This window comes from Protobothrops mucrosquamatus, unplaced genomic scaffold (genome assembly GCF_001527695.2).
Source record: "Protobothrops mucrosquamatus isolate PMUCROS unplaced genomic scaffold, P.Mucros_1.0 scaffold566, whole genome shotgun sequence".
In the NCBI taxonomy this organism is placed as follows: Eukaryota; Metazoa; Chordata; class Lepidosauria; order Squamata; family Viperidae; genus Protobothrops; species Protobothrops mucrosquamatus.
In genome coordinates this window covers 1,750,617-1,771,947 of record NW_015386869.1, presented here as the reverse complement: position 1 = coordinate 1,771,947, position 21,331 = coordinate 1,750,617, and the positions used below count along the sequence as shown (strand labels likewise).

The following is a 21,331-nucleotide window of genomic DNA, read 5'->3' as shown; positions in this document are numbered from 1 at the left end:
AACAAACAAAACCACACCTACTTCTCATAGAACCTAAAATTTTCTAATTTCATTGTGTGAGGTATAGATGCAGCTATTCTTGCATATGATATCAAGATGCTTTCAAACAAAACAGAAGATTTCTTTGTAACAACAAGCACGATAAGAAACGTAATTTCTCTACCAAAGGATATTTAGTTGGACTGAAAGAACTTCAAATCAAAACTATTTTTACCTGATTGAGCAAATGTTTTCTTTTCTAAAATGCTGAGCATTGATATCTAAGACTGATTGACTTTGTCATAGGAGCTGTGGTGGTTCAGTGGTTAGAATGCACTTCGATTCTCACCAGCTCAAGGTTGACTCAGCTTTCCATCCTTTCGAGATCAGTAAAATGAGGGCAATATGTTGGGGGCGATATGCTGACTCTGTAAACTGCTTACAGAGGGCTGTAAAGCACTGTGAAGCAGTATATACTGTAAGTGTATGGGCTATTGCTATTTATCAAGTAGTTTTTAAGTAATATTTGCTTTCATATAGCTCTGATTTGCAGGTCCACATGATAGCACAAATATAGAATCTGATGTTCCATTTCCGTGACTTACCGAGATCCAAGCATGGTGACTAATACATAAAAGAGTTCATCAAATTCCTAACCTGGGATCTCAACATGGTATCTTAATGAATTTCCTTAAGTCTACCTTCTTGAACTGCTAGAACCCTTGTCCTACTCTGCTTTTTAATTGTGCTATTTTTTTTAACAATCTAATTGAATGTCAACAGGTTAACTCCATCTAATTCTGTCAGCAGGATAACTCTCCCAAAACAAAGCAGAATGAGACTAAATTTCAGAATACTGTTAATTTCTCCATTCATAAACCCTCCTCCTAGTAGGTCATGAGATTCAGAATTGAGTTGTTATTAAAAGAACAGAAAAAAATTCTAAAAGCCAAGCTTTGCTTATAAATAAATATCATTGCTCAGAAAAAATAGATGTGATAATGAGTATTTTGAGGGTGGTGTAACTTTTTGCAAATGGGCAAGTTCCCATAGCAGCCTTTTTTGGGGGGGAGTGCCCATGACATGCTTCAAAATGTCAAGTATAGGCTCCTGCCCCAAAGAGGTTGGAAATGACTATCTTAATCTGCCAAAATAATATAAACCTGAAATACAAATGAAAGTTCTTTTATTTATCCCATTATAATGAGACCCTATGCAGAATCATCCTAGAATTAAAAAAGATCACTTACTGTGATTTTGGTAGCTTTGTTCAGGACATTTACCCATTCAACTAAGTCTTGCTCATCATTGGCTTGTAAAAAGTATTTCCTCATTCCTGCATTCATGACTGTTGGGGAAAAAAATTACAGATAGATATAAATTTTATATGTATGTGTGTAAAAAGTAAAGACATTGTCACTTTGTCTAGACAAATGCAAGGAACCATAATTTTTGATATTAGCACATATACTGCAAATTCATGAACAGAAATATCGACTAGATCTTTTGTTTTCTTTAGATTTTTTTTTGTCCCCTAATGTCTGATAACCTAATACTCAATATATTAAAATGGTTACCAAGCTATATTTTAGGATTTTTTTTTCAAAAACCAAGAAGATAAACCCCCAAAAGCAAGCCAAAAATATGCTATAATAAGCAAAATTCAAAACCAAACTTGTAAAACAAAAATATTAAGTTATTAATTCTTATATATACCATTGGCAGCTGCCATTTTTATTAGGGGATCAGCAAAATCATTCTTTTAATATTTGTTCCATAAAATACTGGATTTTCATTTTTTAAAAAAACATTGTTTTCTTTATATTGGAAAGAAAATGGAATATTAATAAACTAGCGTTCAAAAATATCTATGTTTTAACATGAAAAAGCTTTCCAAAAATGATTTATGGTGCATAATTTAAAGCCTTTTTAAAACTTACCAAAACAGAATTCTGCCTTTGGCCTCAATTTAGTTGCATCACTTACCTAACAAATTGAAAACACTGGCATTATGTGGTGTAGCATGTATAAATACTACATATTTCAATATAAGTTTATTGATGTAGATAAATCAAGCATACTACTATTCATTTGGATCTATGAAATGGAGCAGTGAACTGATGCAAGAATAGCAAATTTTTATCTCTGTTTTATATGTTCCCTAGCATTCTTCCACTGATCCATTCTTCCTGAAAAGTTAATCATGTGTGAGTTGGGTGGCCATATAAATTTGTTGAGTAAACCTCTACAAAATCTTAGTTTACAGGCAGCAAGCCACCCTGTAAGTATATAAATTTCCTATCAAAAATATATCATATTCAACTTCCTTCTATGTACCTAAACATTAGAGACTCGAGGACACTTGACATTAAGTGTCGTAAGGAACGTGAACTAGTATCATGGACCCTGATAATTCTCAATAACAAATCGATACAGGTTCTAAGATGTAGGGATAATTAATAAGTGTCGGGTCTCCTTTTTACCTAGACTTATTTCATGGGAGATTACTTTCGTGTAGGGTTAGAAAGAAATTTGATCGTGAGTAATACTTTGTTTTTGAACTTTCTACAAGCTCATTCATTAAATCCAGAATTGTAACTGTCCTCTTGTGCCATCTCATTTTTCCAATTGTAACTTGCATTCGTGATCTTACATTTGCTGATCACTTGCATCATGGGTTACCCCCTCACCCCCCCCTTTTGTTTGAAATGGAAGGAACATAAATAACATGGTGCTCTAGTTTATTTAAAAGATTTATACAGCCACTTGTCTTAAAATATAATTGCTTCTTTGCAACATTCCTTTTTTTCTTCTGAAGTAAAAATGCAATGCACAGTTGTACCAATTCTTCCCCACCTTATCTATTTTACATATTTCATACTTAGCCATTCACTGCTACTTATCATATCCATTTAATAAAAATCTAGTTTTCTGGAAATACACATTCTAGTTAATGGACACATTTTATCACAAATTTGTTCAGTGGCACTGAGGAACGAATACCTTAATTTAACTTCTTGATAAAACTGGAGCCAAACAGAAATTATTGATATAACAATAAGCAAAGGATGTTTTATTATCTGACATTATTATATAAGTTTTATTTATTTATTTATTATAAATAAAAAAAGCTTGAAATGTGAATTGCCATAAAATTTAATACCAGAAAATTATATAATTAATCCAGAATACATCTTACCTTACACAACAAATACTATATCAGCGGCCAATAAAACCAACCATATGTTTATTTTTAATATTTTATTTCATGTTAGAAAAAATGTAAGTTCAAAAATAAGTATATGGTAATTATTGTATCAGAAGCCCTTAGAGTTATTGTCTCTTATTGTTCTGAATTTTCACTGAATCCATTTCACTCAAAATGGATTTGGAAAAAATGAAATGACTTTCAATTCTTTCAAACTATGGAAGTTTTGAAATGTTGATCAGTAATACTGCTATAGAACCTTGAAAAATCTAAAGCAAAGAGAAGTCAACTTGCATAAAGGTAGAAAGTCTAAGTCTAAGGTGTGGGGATAGAGACAGGTCTTTAAGTGTTGGGGTTGAGAGGATCAATGAATCTCTAAATAAAAAAATGGTGGTCTCTACACAGTACACAATTAAACATGGCCTTTTGAAAATCTGAATGCATATCTATTATACAATTTTTTACACATTCAAAATAAGGAAAATGTAAATATAGTAGATGTAAACCCTTCCAACTGAATTGATACTAGGTTTTTTTTCTCTTATTCTCTAAGACAGGGCTTTTCAACCAGTGGTATGGGTACCACCTGTGGTACATTGGCACCTGGCAGGTGGTACGCGACCATCCTAGAAAAGTGGTAGCGGGGGAGGGGAATGAGCTGAACTGGTGGCAGCACCGCACAAGCCTGAGCGAGAGACGGCTGGAGCTGCAGGGCTGTCAGGGCTCAGCGGAAGCACCAGGATCAGGGCCACTTTCCAGCTGATCGGCGCTTCTTCGGGGCTGTCGGGGCTCAGTGGAAGCACCAGGATTAGCGCCAGGCTCCAGCTGGAGCTCGGCGCTCATCCTGGCGCTTCTGCTGAGCCCAGAAGAAGCGCTGATCAGCTGGAATGTTGCAGCCTCTCCAGGGTCTTGTGATTTACATTCAGATGCTTGGCAACTGATTCATATTTATGACGATCACAGTGTCCCAGGGTCATGTGAAGTGACCAAAACCTGCTGCAACCACCCAGAAGACGGGGAGAATAAAAACCAAACACCCCCCACCCCACCCCCACTGCCAATCCTCAACAGAAATGCTCACAATAATAAAAACCTCGGACAGGAGGAAGAGCGCCACTGGGTGGGCAGGCAGGTATCTTGCTCAGCTGTGGCTTGGGGAGCACTTTTTTCAATGCCATTGTCACTTTGAACAGTCACTAAGCGAATTGTTGTAAGTCGAGGACTACCTGTACTTTATCACTTTTTTTCCTTTTTTTTTTTGGGGTCATCAAGTTTTTGACACCTTGCTAGGCGACTGGTGGTACTCGGATATTGCCATATCCTAAAAGTGGTACAATGGGTGAAAAGGTTGAAAAGCCCTGCTCTAAGAGTACTGTAAACTTCTTAATAAGGCTCTGAAACATGATTGCCATATTAGGCCTATAGTACAATCCTACAACTACTCTGACCCTTCTATTTTATTAGGTTGTGACTGGTGTTCTGTCTCCTTGCTCCTCTAAACAGCTATTTAACCATCTGAATTTGAAGACAACTGACTCTTACAAAACATGGAGAGGCCACATTTTGAAATGCTTCCAGCTTACAATCTGAATGTTGAGAAATGTGCCTAAGAAATAGGGTCAAAGCAAGATCTGAGAAAAGAATAAAAATCTTTCACTGAACTTCCCCCAAACAAGTCAGATATATAAAACAGGAGCTACAGATTGTTGCAAACAAATGGCTGAAAAGTGCAGCTAATTCTGGATTAGTATTCCAGAACAGAAAAACTGTATCAGAAAATCCTTGTAAGGCTAACTTTAGCATAAAAGTCCTTGTCTAAAATATGGAGAAGTGTGAAATGTTTGCGGTAAAAGAAGAAAGAACACTCTGAAGGAAAAAAAAACACCTTGTCGATTGTAAAGTGGTCTATTATGCTTTGGAACTACACAGAAGCCAGCGATACAGGAAATATTGTGTAAGTATAAGGAAGGATGGATTAATATGTAAACCATTCTATCCTAGAACAATGTTCCTGTGTCTGTGAAGACACTTCAACAGTAAAAGAGCTTCCAGAAAAACAATGATCTGAAACACACCACCAAATTCACAATGAAGTACTTCAGGGAAAGTAACAAAAATGTTGAGATGGCTTTCACAGTCCCAGTGTTTTATTTTGAATCTGTAAACAACTACACATTAATAGCAAGTACATTTTCAGACTCACAAAAAGATAATGTTTTTGTATTATGTAGTGACTGTATAAGCTTTTATTCACTAAGGAATTCCCCGAAATACAATTTCACTTAGGAATTTACTGAAATACATGCAAGTTGTGCCAAAACGTTTACATACAATTTCAATATGTTGACCTAAGCACACTTTTTAAAACACTAATTGCGATAAAAATGCATCCAGTAATATTACACACTTTAAATATCAGGTATTAGCACTTTGTACATCTCCTGATTTATTTAGCCAACCATCATTATCTGCATACAACTTGTGTAAAAACTGGTTTCACTAGTTTGTTTAAAGAAATCAACTTTTAAGCATAGATTACATACTTAGTTAAATATAATTACCACTCCAGTTTTGAACACAAAGCACAGATATAAAATACAGATGTGAAGGGTTTTTTATGCAAAAACATACAGTACCGATAAGGGGCAATATTTGCAGCTCAGGGTTGAAATGGATCAAAAGCACAGAGTATCACAATGTATTGGATCAATGCTTTGTACAATACCTCATCTTTAAAACAACCCAAGAAGTATTATTTTAACTTAATTATAAAACAGAAGCAAATGTTTAACAACTTTTTTAAAGTACTCATAAGTGAATAGCTATTGTTATGCATTATGAATTTAGAAACTAAGTAATCTGAGAAGCATACAGATACCTTTGAAATGTAGGTAAGCTTAATAGATCCAACTGGAGGAGATCCCGAGGGAAGATTCTGTAGTTAAAAATACAAGAATATTCTTGACTTAAAACCATAACTGGGACTGGATTTCTGGTGTAACTCATTAAGGTCATAAATCAAAGCACACACATGACCAGATGCAATTTTATATTTTTTGCAGTGTCATTAAGTGAATCCACAGTCATTAAGTGAATGCCACATTTGTAAGTGCAAACTCATTCTTCCTAGTTTCTTCTTCTTCTTCTTCTGAATGAATCAATGAACGAATGTTTTTTACGGTAAAAATAATTGAAAATCAACCCTTCGTAAAGACAAGCCAATTGCCAACTGCCCAAATGTGATCATGTAATTGTGGGAGGGGAGAGGGTTGTGGCATGATACTTTACAATGGCCAAAAGTGCTTTTGGGGTCTTTCGTAATTTTGAACTACTGTATCAATAAGTGTCCAGTCATAAGTCAAGGAACAACTATAAGGTTCTAACAAACTTTGTTTTGTTAGTTAAAGGCAACTGCACTACTGCATACTATCACTAGTAGCAAAATTCTGCAATTATTTTGCAGGTAGATTTCAGGTGGAATCTACTCTTAATGTTACATTTCTCTGAATAACACCCAACTGTCAATCTTAGCCCATAATCAAATAATATGTACCATTATCCCATTTATACATTTGCTAAGATATTCATTTATTTCCATCACATAAAATTAGATTCAGCAATGAGTGATGATTCAGGTTGCAGCTTTTTTTATCCCTTGCTTTATAAGTTGATGGGGATTTCAGCTACCGGTACTTTCCCACAATATAAAGATATACAAGTTTTAAATGATTATCAGCTGAATTATGAAAAGAAATATTTAGCACAATCAAAAATATGAAATTAACACTAGTATTTTCAGAAACTTTCAGAAACTTGCACCAATTTTTAAAATTACATTAATAAATATAACAATGTTTATCAAATTTATATAAACAAAGTGAAAAGACAGTTGAAGTTTACCTGTGGATTATCCATATACCATACCAAATTATCTTCTTTTGTATCCAATATGAAATATCTCCGCAGAAATTTACCACTGTTTTCATTTTCTTCAATATCTAAAAAACCACAAATACGATTTTGACGATCCACATAAGGCATTTCTGAACCTGAACATTACACTGCAAAACAGAAAGATTGCTTTATTGTAGGTATGTGAATTGAAAGTGCTACATTTTTTAGTTTCATTTAATAAATTCAGCATTCAGTAGTTTAACTGCAGGAAATGTATTACTTGCATAAAATAGGATTTAACAAACAATTGCATTTAGCAGTTTTTTTAGATGTATGTCATTAACCTGTTAAAAACCCACTAATAATATACTAAATGTTGTAGATCAAAATGTTGCTTTTCTACTAGCATTAAAATCATAGTATTATACTAATTTGCCTCAAATATTAAAACCATTCTCAAATAATTAAAATTACTTAATTCTTACAACAAAGTCATATAGCAATTAGATACACTATTGTTTCCCTATCTGGTTCATTAAAAAATATCTAGACTTTTAAAACGTGAGCAAAAACATAATAGCGTACAGGTTGGAAAAAGGAGATGCTACCAATTTATAATTTAAACCCCAATACTTGCATTCTATGTTGTTCTGTTTTGAGTGCAATGCTAGCAGCTATGAAATAAACACAATATTGCCTCAAAATCAACAAGAGCTGAAACCGTAGCCTACTGCTCCAGAACATTTATAAGTCTAAAAAATCTATAGATCTCTCTATACCCAAATAGAGAATTTACAGCAGGGTTAATATGTAAACAATTCACATGGTACTTATATAAATTGAAATCCTTTTAACTATATACAAAACTTAAGTTACTGGATCCACTGATAAATTGGGTAAGATGCTGATGAAATGCCAGAAACTTTTTCTCCAGATAATTATGTAACATACTGAATATCACTGAGACAAAACACATGCAGTAGCAAATACTTTGTCAAGATATCCAATACTATTTTAGTACAAACTGTAGAAGAACATACAAAGGAATAATACATGCTTCAGACATACTCCTGATCATTTGTGTGTGTGTGTCCATATATATGTGTGTGTACGTGTGTGTGTGTGTGTGTGTGTGTGTGTGTACATATGTGAGGGTGAGTGGGTGGGTGGATAGATGGATAAGATAGATGGATAAGATAGATAGATAGATAGATAGATAGATAGATAGATAGATAGATAGATAGATAGATAGATAGATAGATAGATAGATAGATAGATAGATAGATAGATAGATAGATAGATCTGCATCTATATATTGATGTAGATATATCACATCACATTGTTATTTTGCTTTTGACCCAGAGCTATCAACAATATTTAACTTTACAGAAAAATAGTTCACTATGACATATATACACCACACCCACCAGGCTGAACTCATTCACAAGAATGAATTTTCTATGCTGACAGTATTATTATTCTAGCTGAGAATTTATTAAAAAAAATACCAGAAGTTTCTGAAAATGTCTTAAGCATTGTTAAAATCAGACAATGTGCAAAACTATTTGTTTGGTGGCTAGTTCTGAGTCAAAAGATAGACCATTTCTTGTAGCCTCTGAATTTTGCCAGAAAAGTAAATATTGTTGATGGAAAAAAAAGATTACATGAATTCCAGTTAGAATGGAAAAGGTCTTATCTTTTGAACTTAAATGACATTATGTTTTTAGTTGCCAGATTATTTTTCCAGGTATTTCAAGAGTGCAATAATGGTTAATCTTATAAGATCTTATGTCATTCATTGTTTATTACACAAAATGGTCAGATAGAGATATCCTAATAACTCATATCAAAGCCCCATATTTCTAAGGAAACAAGCAAAGAATAACAACTTTACTCAGATTATAACATGTTCCTACTATCCACAAGCCAGTAGAGGAGCAAAAAAGAATAACTCAAACTGCAAAGTGAATTTTAGCCCAGCAGTTCCTAACCTTTTTGGGTCTGTGGGCTGGCAGCATGGCGGCAATGGCTGTGAGGGGCAGAGGGGGGGGAATGGCTGCACACACACAACCTAATTCTGCGCATGCACAAATAAAGCTTTGTGCGCTCACCCGCCACTTGCACAGCTTGGTTCTCAACAGGCTGGTCCGTGGTACGGGGGTTGCGGACCCATTTTAGCCCATGAAGATCCATTCTTATCTTTATTAAATTATAAAATAACTTATATCTATACAATAAGCTTAGTCATCATAACATGACCAACAAATACAAACCAAAATCCCAGGTTTCAATATAAACTTAAATACTCAATGGCATGATTTCAAGGAACTATGAACTTAAAATGCAAAGGCAGCCTACAAATTCTTCTTTGATCATCAGCAAGGAACTTCATGGAGATAACAAATAGCAGGAAACAAAGAATGAAATTTTGCCTAATTTCCTCATTCAAGTGCCATGGAGTCAAAAAATTACTTTCTGGTAATGGTCCTACAGGTAGAAATGGATCCATCGTACAACTGTTCCTTCAACAGCCAATACACTGACTTATTCCAACAATATCCCATTATCAAATGCTGCTGAGAGATCTAAAAGAACCATTCTGTCATTCATTGCTTATAACACAATGTAGAACTCTCATGTCTTTCTCCCAATATAGGCCACTAAGCAGGGACAATTAAGAGTAGTTTCCTAGCTCTATTCAGCCCTCAAGACAGTCTAAAATTACTGTATTTTATTCAGGTATGCTCACTAAATGACATTCACCTTCTCCAAGGGATATTTACAACTAGATGACAATTGTTCAAAACTTCCCTTTTTCAAAGCAGTGGAGATCCCTCTCTCAATTAAAACTGCGCCTACAATTTTCTGGGCGGTCCCATGGGTGTGCCAGTAGTCATAAAATCCTGAGATGGCTTTAAATAACAGCAACAGCACTGACATTGAAATCAAGACAATTGTCCTGGGACAATTCAAGTCTAGCCCAGAGACAACATCTTCAACTGAGAACTTGCAAAAGCTTCAGTATTCATATAATTGCTTTCATTTGTGTTTAGTTTTAGAGCATTAAATTAATTACAAAGGATGTGTTAGGCAATTTTTCATTCTTGCCGTTCTGCACACTTTGTACGATCAAGAGAACCCTCTGTCCCATCTGAAACAGAAGCCCTTTTGAGAAGTGGATTTCTCAACTGTTGTTTCACACATATATAAATTATTATTAATATCCTACCTTTATTTTGTCCAGCCTAAGGCAGTATACATAACATTCCAGCTCTTCAATTTTCCTTAAGTATAGTTGGCCCACATGTGCAAAGGGAAGAAGTGAGGGAAGGATGTTGGATAATTATTGAAGATAAGTTTTTATCCATTCCCCCAATTCCAATATTTATTAGTTATTAGTTTCTTCATTGGTTTTAAATTCCAATTTCATCTAGCATTTGTCTTGTTGTTGTTTTTTTGTAAATGTTGCAAAAGAACCTGATAGCAGGTTCTTGTCAGAAAAAAATAAGTCTGTAATAAATAAACTAAATAAAAAATAAACATAAATATGCGGGAGAAGGGAGAGAGAGAGAACAGGCTTAATTACTAATCTAAAACTCAAGAAAGGAATAGGATAGAAGTTAGAAAATGATAAAGCATATTGTTTATTTTAAGGATATCAGGAAGCTTGAGGGGTTTACAGATGTAAAGCATTTTGTAATGCAGATTTTCCAAAATTAATTTTTAGCAACATTATGCTATTATTTCTTTTATGCCATTTTATTCTAAAATTTTATAAAACGTATTTTTATTTATTTTTGCAAGTGAGAGCAGTATATTTATGATTAAACATTTTACAATGCATTTTAAAATCTAGCTTACTTATTAGTACCCCGCTTTTATTATTTTTACAAATAACTGAAGGCGGAAAACAAATCCAACATAACTTCCCCCTTCTATTTTCCCCACAATAACCCTGTGAGATGACTTGGTCTGAAAGAGAGTAACTGGCCCAAAGTCACCTAGCTGGTTTTCATAGCTAAGACAGGACCTGAAGTCATGGTCTTCTGATTTCTATTCTAGTACCTTAATCACCAGACCAAACTGGCTCTTACATATATTTATGGAAAAAATGCATTTGTGCATACACACACATATTGACAATTTATAATATTTGATTGAATCGTAAAACTGAATCAAACACTAGATTTTAATAATCGAAAATCTATTTCGGTTTAGAGATATAACTTTTGGATATTATACCCAATATAGTCACACTGAATACAATTCAAAATATTTACTGAGAAAGAGACAATTTAACAACTGTTGAAAAGCTAGCATATCACTTGTTCAAAATGAGAGCATTTTTGTTATCCTTTTACTGTCTGTCAGTAGACTTAGACATCTTATGGTATAGATCAAGATCTATAAGCTAAAGTATTTTTGAAATGATTAAGATGCCAGAAGACTATTATTTCCTGCTATAGTTGGCTGGAGAACTATATTGTGCTAGAAATTCTATGTTGAAACAAGTTACAACATTTAACCACTATGCCTTGAAGTTGTAGACAGAAACTGTATATTTAAAACCAAATTGATATTAAAAGGAATAGCATTCACAAAACTTAAGAGCTAACAAATACTTTGCGTGCTCCAGATTTTCTAAGATAATGCAAGCACAGACATATTTTCAACCATTAGATTCTATTGCTTTCATTTGATACTCTTCTTTGCAAACTATGTCACATTTTTGTGTAGAGATTCCAGAACTGCTTCACCTACTGCAAACAACTAAACATTCTTTCCTCAAAAAAAAAGAGAATTTTAATCTGAATTAACATGAAAAAATAAAACAAAATAAAAAGTCCACATAGTTGATTGCACTTATTTGTGCATATATGCCTACAAATCAGTTTTTGACTCCTGGCAACTGCCTTGGCTATTCCAGCAGGTTTTTTGGAAATGGTTTGTCATTGCCTCTTTCCTTGCGCTAAGAGAAAGTGACTAGCCCAAGATCACCTAGCTGGCATTGTGTCTAAGGCTGGACTAGGACTTATGGGTCTCCTGGTTTCTAGCCTGATGTCTTAACCAACACACCAATACGCAAATTGGCATTATTGCTTTTACCAATAATAAAAACTCCAGCCAATGATCCGTAAATCCTTAATCCTAAAAATGTTTTCACTTGGGCTAAGTATCGATCCATTGGTAACTAAATTATTAAGAAACACGTATTTCTAAAAGGGCTGGTCAGATCTCTTTTTAAAAAGGAAACTAAATCTGCATCTCTGATATCAATATATTTGTTGCTATCTGGTATTTGCTGCTTGATAATTTGCTGAAATTCTAATAGCTCAAATATAATAGCAAAGGACTCAACATATCAACACTGCATATTAGAGAGTAGAGTAGAGTAGAGTAGAGTAGAGTAGAGTAGAGTAGAGTAGAGTAGAGTAGAGTAGAGTAGAGTAGAATAGGTTTTTTGGTCAAGTGTGATTAGACACACAAGGAATTTGTCTCTGGTACATAAGCTCCGAGTGTACATGCAAAACAATAAAGTAATAATAATCATAATAATAATATCAATTGAGAAGGTAGTGGAACAGATAAGATAAAAATAATATAGCCATACTATATGGGTAATATACTTAGACATAAAACAGAACTGTGGAATTTAAATGTTCAGCAGAGTGATGGCACAAGAAACTGTCTCTGTGTCTAGCTGTTTTGGCATGCAATGCTCTGTAACAGCGTCCCAAAGGGAAGAGTTGAAACAGTTTATATCTGGGATGTGAGGGTCTGTAGAAATTTCTGACTCTGTAGAAATTCAGCTCTCTTTCTGACCTGTGCAGTACACAGGTCTTCAATAGGAGGCAGGCTGGTTGCAATCGTTTTTTTCTATCCATTGAAATCTGTAGATGTCTTGTTTGGTTGCTGTATCAAACCAGACAATTATAGAAGAACAAATCACAGACTCAGTAATTCTTCTGTAGAACTTTATCAGCAGCTCCTCGGGCAGTCTGAACTTTCTGAGTTGATGCAGGAAACATTCTTTGTTGTGCCTTTTTAATGATGATTCTAATGTTAGGTGTCGATTTCAAATCCTGAGAGATTATAGAAACCAAAAACTTGAAGGACTCCACTGTTGATACTGCGTTATCTAATATAATAAGTGGTGGAATAAGAGGGATCCTCCTAAAATCCATTCCCATCTCTACAGTTTTAAGCATGTTCAGCTCCAGATTGTTCAGGCTGCATCACAGGGCCAGTTGTTCAACCTCCTGTCTATTTGCAGACTCATCACCATCTCAAAAGAGACCAACGACCATTGTATCATCTGCAAACTTCAGTACTTTAACAGAGGGATTCTTACTTTAACAGAAAGATGTATGTTTAGACAACTCACAGGACCTAGTTTTTTTTTTAGTTTTATGTTATGTTTTGTGTTCAGTACAAAAATACAGATTTTTATTTTGACTGTTATCTGACAGTCAATTTTCCCCTAATAATGATCATACACAGTGCTTTGCCAAGTTTGCACCTTCAATACCTACAACAACATAATTTGGGGACATATAATGTTTGTGTTTTTCATATGTAAAGGTTTCCCAGAAGTTTATTCAGCATTTTTTTAACATTGAAAGAAGGAGCTATATCAGACCAAAAACCAGGAAAGACACATGGTGATTCTTCCAAGCTTGAGTTTTTCATTGTTTCACACCTATAGACAAAATCTTGCCAGACAGAGGACTCTACTATGTGTACCTACAATATATTCTGTGATCTATTAGGGCAGCGGTTCTCAACCTATGGGTCGCGACCCCATTTGGGGTCGATCGACCATTTCACGGGGGTCGCCAAGCAAGGCTGTCCGCCATTTTTTCCCCCTTTTCCGGCGGGTGCCTTACCTCTTGAGCTGGGCCAGCTGGTGGTCGGCCTGCTCCGTCTCTGCCACTTGCCAGCTATGCCTCGGCCAGCGCAGGGGGCGGAACCACACATGCGCGGCACTCCTGAGCAGGGAAAGTCCTCGACTTACGACCGGTTGGGTAGTCCCCGACTTACGACCGGTTGGGTAGTCCTCGACTTACGACCGGTTTAGTCCTCGACTTACGACCGGTTTAGTCCTCGACTTACAACCGGTTGGGGGGTCGCGGCATTAAAAAGGTTGAGAACCACTGTATTAGGGAGAGGCTGTCTTCACCCTCGTTCTCACACAGTTAATATCTGCACTGTGTTGCCTTTCACTCCTCTAGATCAGGGCTTTTCAACCAGTGGTGCGGGTACAATCTGTAGTACATTGGCACCTGGCAGGTGGTACGCGACCATCCTAGAAAAGTGATAGTGGGGGAGGGGAATGAGCTGAACCGATGGCAGCACCGCATAAGCCTGAGCGAGAGATGGCTGGAGCTGCAGGGCTGTCAGGGCTCAGCGGAAGCATCAGGATCAGTGCCGCTTTCCAGTTGATTGGTGCTTCTTCAGGGCTGTCAGGGCTCATTGGAAGCACCAGGATCAGCGCCAGGTTCCAGCTGGAGTTCAGCGCTGATCCTGGCACTTCTGCTGAGCCCTGAAAAAGTGCCGATCAGCTGGAATGTTGCAGCATCTCCAGGATTTTGTGATTTACATTCAGATGCTTGGCAACTGATTCATATTTATGATGGTCACAGTGTCCCAGGGTTATGTGAAGTGACCAAAACCTGCTGCAACCACCCAGCAGATGGGTGGAATAAAAACCAAACACCCCCCACCCCACCTCCGCTGCCAATCCCCAACAGAAATGCTCACAACAATGAAAACCTCGAACAGGAGGAAGAGTGCCGCTGGGTGGGCAGGCAGGTGTCTTGCTCGGCTGTGGCTTGGGGGGCACTTTTTTCAGTGCCATTGTAACTTCTAAGAGTCACTAAGCGAACTGTTGTAAGTCGAGGACTACCTGTACTTTATCACTTTTTTCCTTTTGCTAGGCGACTGGTGGTACAATGGGTGAAAAGGTTGAAAAGTCCTGCTCTAGATTGCATCCCCTCTCTTCACAATTTACAAAGTCATATTCTATAGGGAAGAAGTATTACAGGGTACATGTTGAAATGAACTAGTAATACTTATGTATGGAAATATGTTGTGGGGAAAACTTTCTGCAAATTAAAAGTGGATTGTATGCGTGCATGTGTGTATTACTAGATATTATTGTACAGACTTATTTATAATTTGTATCAAATTATACATTGTCCAAATTAATGAAGTGGGACAATGTAATGCTAATGTAAAGATTCATTCAAGACTTTGCTCAGCTTCCGGTGTTTAGTCTGCAGACCTGGTATTTCTCATACAGTAGTCTCCCATCCAAATACTAACCAGGCCCAACCTCACTTAGTTCTTGAACCCAGATCAATATTCAATCAATTAGTTCACTACCAAAAAAAAAGTTATTGTGAATGTTTTAATTTTTTAAATAACTGCTATTATTACGACATAATATTATGAGCAGAATCAACTTTTTAGATTTATATCCATGTTTAATTACCGATAGGCAGACCTTAGCACACCAATAGTATTAGACAGGTATAATATAACTAGTTTTCATTTTTTAGGGTCAAGGGAAATGCTCTGGTTAAAATGATAATGGCACTTAATGTTTAAGGTGTTTTATGGAAGCCTTCAGCTATTTTTTCATTTGTATCTACCCTTTAATCTTAATCAAATTTCTTTATATATGTGTATCAGTTTACTCTAATGTGATGCTTTCTAAATAGTCCCTTCTAGATATGTTACCACAATTGCCAAAATTCAATCCCAACACATCTGGAGAGTAACATATTGAAGGTTGAGATACTGTCGTAATATCCACATTATAGTAGCCTGATTCTTTCTTCGTTAGTCTTCTTCTATGTCTGAGAAGTTAGTCAAAATGTAAAGATGTGCTTATGTTTTAATATTAGGAGAAGCAAAAAAAAAATCTCTGGACACTATGCTGGGAACTTTTTCTGTTAAAAACTCCAGCTTGTATTGACTAGTTTGAATCACATAACCTTACTAGGAAAATTGTTCTGATTTCCTAGACCATTGTCAATACTTGACTACTTCTATCCCACATAAAGTAATTTATATTATTTTTCTATTCAGCAAAGATGTTCAGTTTATGAACAGCTTTCAACCAAATAAGCCACCAATAAGACATAACAGAAAATTTAAAACACATAAACAAAGCAGAACAAATTAAAAAAATATACATTCCAGAAATTCTCACATAACTTCACCCAATTCATAAAGTTTTAGATATTAACCCGATATGCTATAGGCCTTGTCTATTTCCTAAAGCTATATAAGATATTAAACATCCAAAATATAAATAACCACTCTTTGCATGAAAAAAATCATGTGTTTCTTATATTGCACTCTGTAAAATTGGAGACCCACACGCTACTGATGTCACTGTATTTTCCTTAAGGAAATGCACCTATTTTTAAAGATACACCATTAATTTCCTTTCTTTTTAAAAAAAAAATGGACAAAAATACAGTACATGGTGATTCAAATTTCAAAATCCAGGTTATCTTAGGATCATCTTTAACTATCCATAGCAGTTCCGTAAGAAAATTCTCTCTCTCTCTCTCTCTCTCTCTCTGTGTGTGTGTGTGTGTGTGTGTGTGTGTACATAATAGCATCAGTTTAACACATAACTACCCCATTTTCCCTGGAGACAGTAATCTATTTTGCAGGTTATTTTGTTTTTTTAGATTTATGCAATATAAAACAGATGTTCATTCACTAACATTTCTAGTTTGAGTCCATTTTTGGTATAACACGAAAACTGAAAAGCACATAAGTTATAACTGTCTATTATCCCAAGTAACTATCGCTCAACAATTGTGCAGCAGCATTTTTAGGATTATACACGCACATACACACATGTGGTATATATGTGGTTTTAAATTTCTGAATGTGATTTAATAGGAAATTCTTTTACAGACTTCTGCTTTGTCTTTATACTAACATTAGAATGGATAGTTGCAGTTATTACAACATGGTATAAGCCCCTTATACCATGAATGGCAAGTTACTCAGTCAGATGATGTTAAATTATTGACAAAAACAGCAATTCAAAAAGCAGAAGCTTTTGTGCTAAAATAGCAATATATTAGTACCAAGACTAATCTCTAATCTTGGTTATATTACTTAATATATTTCCTGCTAACCAGGAGAATGAAACAAAGTACATATAATCACAGTTATCTAAATTTAGAAATTCCTGAGTATTTATTCAGTTCTCAGCACAAGACATTCTGAAATATATAGATTTTTTAAAAAGAAATTAATCTATTTTGGTCACTGACTAGCATAAAATATTGTATGATGACCATTTACAACTCTTTCAATATGAACAATCCAACTTATTTGCTGTAGAGAAATCACTAAAATGTAGAATTGCTGACACAACTATAAAATCAGATTAAATATTAAGCTTATGAACCTATATTATTGAACAGTACAAAATTATGTGATACATTGTTTCTTTCTCTCAGCCCAACCCACCTCACAGGGTTATTGTTGGAGAAAAATAGGAGGAAGAGGAAATATTATGTATATTCACCACCTTGAGTTACTTATGAAAAAAAATAAAGGCAGGATGTAAACAAAATGTATAATAAAATAAAATAAAAAGTCCTCATATCATCAAATTCTACAAGTAACATTTGAATTAGTATTTGTATTTAATTACAGTATGGTGCAGTATATAAAAGTGTGGTATAAAAGTGACTAAATACTGTAAAAAGTATTAGTAATAAGAACTTTAAGACTACTGCAATTCATATACTGAAGCATAACTTGGACTAGCATAAGCAGTCACATGAGTTATTTTTTAAAAATATTTTAAACTCCACAACAAATTCATTGCAATCTAAAAAAATCCATCCTCTGCAGGAGAAGCGTTCCTTCACTGGTTATAAACACTTATTCCTTGGTCAATTGCATGTTTATTATAAACATAGTTATTTTGAAAATATAGAAATAGCTAAAATAGTAGGAAACAATTTGGTTTTAGGAAATACTTCATCAAGAATTCAGAAATCTAATAATCTTTTCTTACACAAGCATTTATAGGGAGTAGTCAAGCTTCTTCCCTGAAAGGCAGATAGAACTTAATTTACTCATAGCAAAGACAGAGTCACTAGTTTGTCATTGAATTAATGACATCTACTGTAGGCTTAATTGTACTTCTCCATTAGTGCTAAAGGTTAAAATACTATCTTTGGAAATGGTTGCTTTAAAAAAACAAACCATGTAAAGAAAAAGTTGCATTCAGTTTAGCAATTCTATTTAAAATGTATAAAAAATCATTCTATTTAAAATGTATAAAAAATGTATAAAAAATGTATAAATGTATGTTAGTAAACATACTTAGCACATGCATAAAAGCTAAGCCAATCATACTTTACACTCTACAATTGCTGTTTTAAAACTGTTGTTTATCATACATGCTTCAAAATAGGGTATTATCACAGCATCTTGAGTCCATTTCTTTTTTTTGCAAAAAATGGCCATTGATTTTAAAAGCCATCTGTGAATAGCCACCCACTGTCATTTCTATATAAAGATGGGCAGCAAATAAATTTAATAAATATGGATAAAACTTTTAAAAGACTTTCATAATCATGATCTTAACAATCAGAAATAGATTTTTCCCATATTATTTCTCTTGAAAGTTTAGAAAAAAATATTTACTTTCAATCAGCCATTTGAATGTATGTGAATTTATTTATTTGTTAATCAAATTCATATAGCCATTCATCTCCCCCCCCCCAAAGTGGACTCTGGCAGTGTACATTTGCATGTCACATGGAATTACTCCACACAATACATCAATACTGAAATTTGCAGTTGTTCAGAACAAAAACTTTATCTTGTACAGAACCACCTACACTAAAACACTGCAATATTTTTTAAAAAAAAGTTTCATAAGTGTCAAAGTATTCTAGACTACACTCTATAATAAAGTATCAATAGCAGGCATAGCAACATTACTAACTGGGTCAAAAAATACCAGACACAAAAAAAATAATGTGACAAAAAATCCACTTAACAGTAGGCTTTTTCGGCCATTAAAATGTACTCAAATCCAATACGTCCTTTATTAGCTGCTCTAAGATTTCGGTTGCTTAACACGCATAGAAGTGCACCACTTCTGAAAACTTAAAAGAGTTGCAAACATTCATGCCCCCACCCATCCTTTATAGGAACAAAGCACGCAACCACAACTGAAATCACTCTTATGATTCAAGTCGGATAAGATCGGAGTCCCTACCAGGTCACACACTTTAAAAAAAAAAAAAAAAAACAACCACTGAAGTTAGCAAGAATGACTCCTCAACACAATCAGCTCTTTGACCACTAAGCAAACTGCACAATCTTCAATATTTACCAGTTTAATTACACCACGCAACTGCCACATTTCCCTCCCAGGTAAAAAAAGCCATCAAGAGTCCTAGTCAAAAAGTAGGCGTTCACGCCAGGGAAAACCAGAGGCATGCTACGCGACCAAGCCAAGCCTAATCATGCTTACTAAACAGGTAAACTCTTTTTTTTCACTCATTCTTTACCTCCCCGTCGCCTCCCAGCTTGCCTTTCCCAACAGCCACCCATCTAAGGGCACACAGGCTATAGTACCTTCCGCCGCACCCTGCACCTGAACTCCCAATGCACCTTCCTTCCTTCCTTCCCCAACTTTGGGGTTGCTCCAGCTCCCTCCTCCTCCTCCTCCTCCCCCCTTTTGGATGCAGAGGAAAGGGGCTGTTCGATGGACTTAAAACCACCTCCAAGCCCAGCACCTTCTTTCCTTCAGAGGCCAGCCAAAGGCTTCCCCCCCCCCCCAAAATGAAGACCACAAAAGCCCCTCTCCTGCTTTTTCTGCTCAGCACCGGCCATCCAGCGGCATGCTGCCTCTGAACATGGAGGCTCCATCCTAGCTGCTAGGGGTCGGTGGAGCCCGACCCCCCCTCCCCCGCCTTCTCAACTTCTCTCTAAAACCGACGTTTCTCCATTCATAATGAGGCAAACCGTCCATGGAACTGAACTCCAAAGAAAGGGGCGAGGATGGCACCGGGGGTGCGGGGGGTGGGGGGCGGCAAGAGCAGCTCGCCCTGCGGTGGAGCCTCCGGACCCCGAGAGTTAAGCGGCTTCCCAACAGGCTCCGCATCGTCTCTTCCTCCCTTCCAGCCCTGCTTCGGCTCTTCCCCCGCTTCCTTCGCTCTTCCACCAAGGCGTACCTTCGCCCGTTTCCCCCTGGCGCAGCCCTCCGCCTCCACCGAAGCGGCGCGATCCTCTGCGGGGCGCAATAAATGGGCGGGAAGAGCTGCTTCGGCCCAGCTGGTCCCTTGCTCGCGCGAAGCCTCCGGCGCAAGCAGCCCCGCGACTGCTTCGCTCGTCCTCAGCGCCGTCCCGCCCTCTTTTCCTCGCAGCGCTTCGGCTTCGCTCTTTCCTCCCCTTCCCTCCTCAAAAAAAAAGAAACTTTATGACATCGCTAAGCTACAGGAACGGCCTCCCGGGAGCTGTGCGCCTGCGTAGAGCTCGGAGATGCGGCGAACAACATGGGGTTAAAAGGCGCCAGGACTACAGATCCCATAAAGGTGCTACGCCAGAAAAGAAATAGGAAAACTGGCCAAGCTTCCGAGAAGCATCGTGGGGTATGTAGTCTAGAACGAGTCTCTGCGTCGCGCCATTCCTCTGAAGCGTTGCATGCTGGGATTTGTATGCTCCATTTCACAGCCTTCAGACCTAAAGTTGCATGCTTGGACTTGCCATCTGTTCAGGCAGTGAGCCTTTCCTGCACTTAGTGACTGAAGAAAAATTCTTCTGATATTAGGAAAGACACAGAGATCGCTATCTGCACGGCCCTTTTTATGTATGAAACCCTATAGAAGTGCTGCATAAAAAGTGATTCCTTGCACTGAGCATTATTGGGATGTTGGATATTTTATCATCAGCGAAAGAAAGAAAGAAAGAAGGAAGGTTTTTAAAACAGCACCACATATCTTCCGCCCACCCAAAATTTAGTGCTAATTATAGCATTCAAATTATGCTCAGTAAAGACCAACAATAGAGTAGGTGGGGAGTGGGCAGGGAATTTCTAGAGAAGATACCCTATGTGGGCTGATGTGTTGCCTTTAAAATGAAAAACTTTACATTGAAAGGAAGGAATATAGTGTAGCTGATAGGAAAGGAAATCTTTGCACTATTGACCAGGATGTCCCTGGTTTTGATGTTTTTCTTTAAAAAATCATT

General features: G+C 36.3%; 1 protein-coding gene across 1 annotated transcript in view; it reads right to left on the bottom strand.

The window, feature by feature from the left end:
* The window catches only part of PLEKHA1 (pleckstrin homology domain containing A1), a 44,106-nt gene extending 23,618 nt beyond the window's left edge, over nucleotides 1–20,488 (bottom strand). The window contains 5 exon segments of the mRNA XM_015817242.1: nucleotides 1,141–1,327; nucleotides 1,920–1,965; nucleotides 6,066–6,122; nucleotides 7,088–7,248; nucleotides 20,317–20,488. Of these exon segments, the coding sequence (XP_015672728.1) occupies nucleotides 1,141–1,327; nucleotides 1,920–1,965; nucleotides 6,066–6,122; nucleotides 7,088–7,228 (431 nt within the window). The 5' untranslated portion in view covers nucleotides 7,229–7,248; nucleotides 20,317–20,488.
* Between the last annotated feature and the right edge of the window lie 843 nt (nucleotides 20,489–21,331).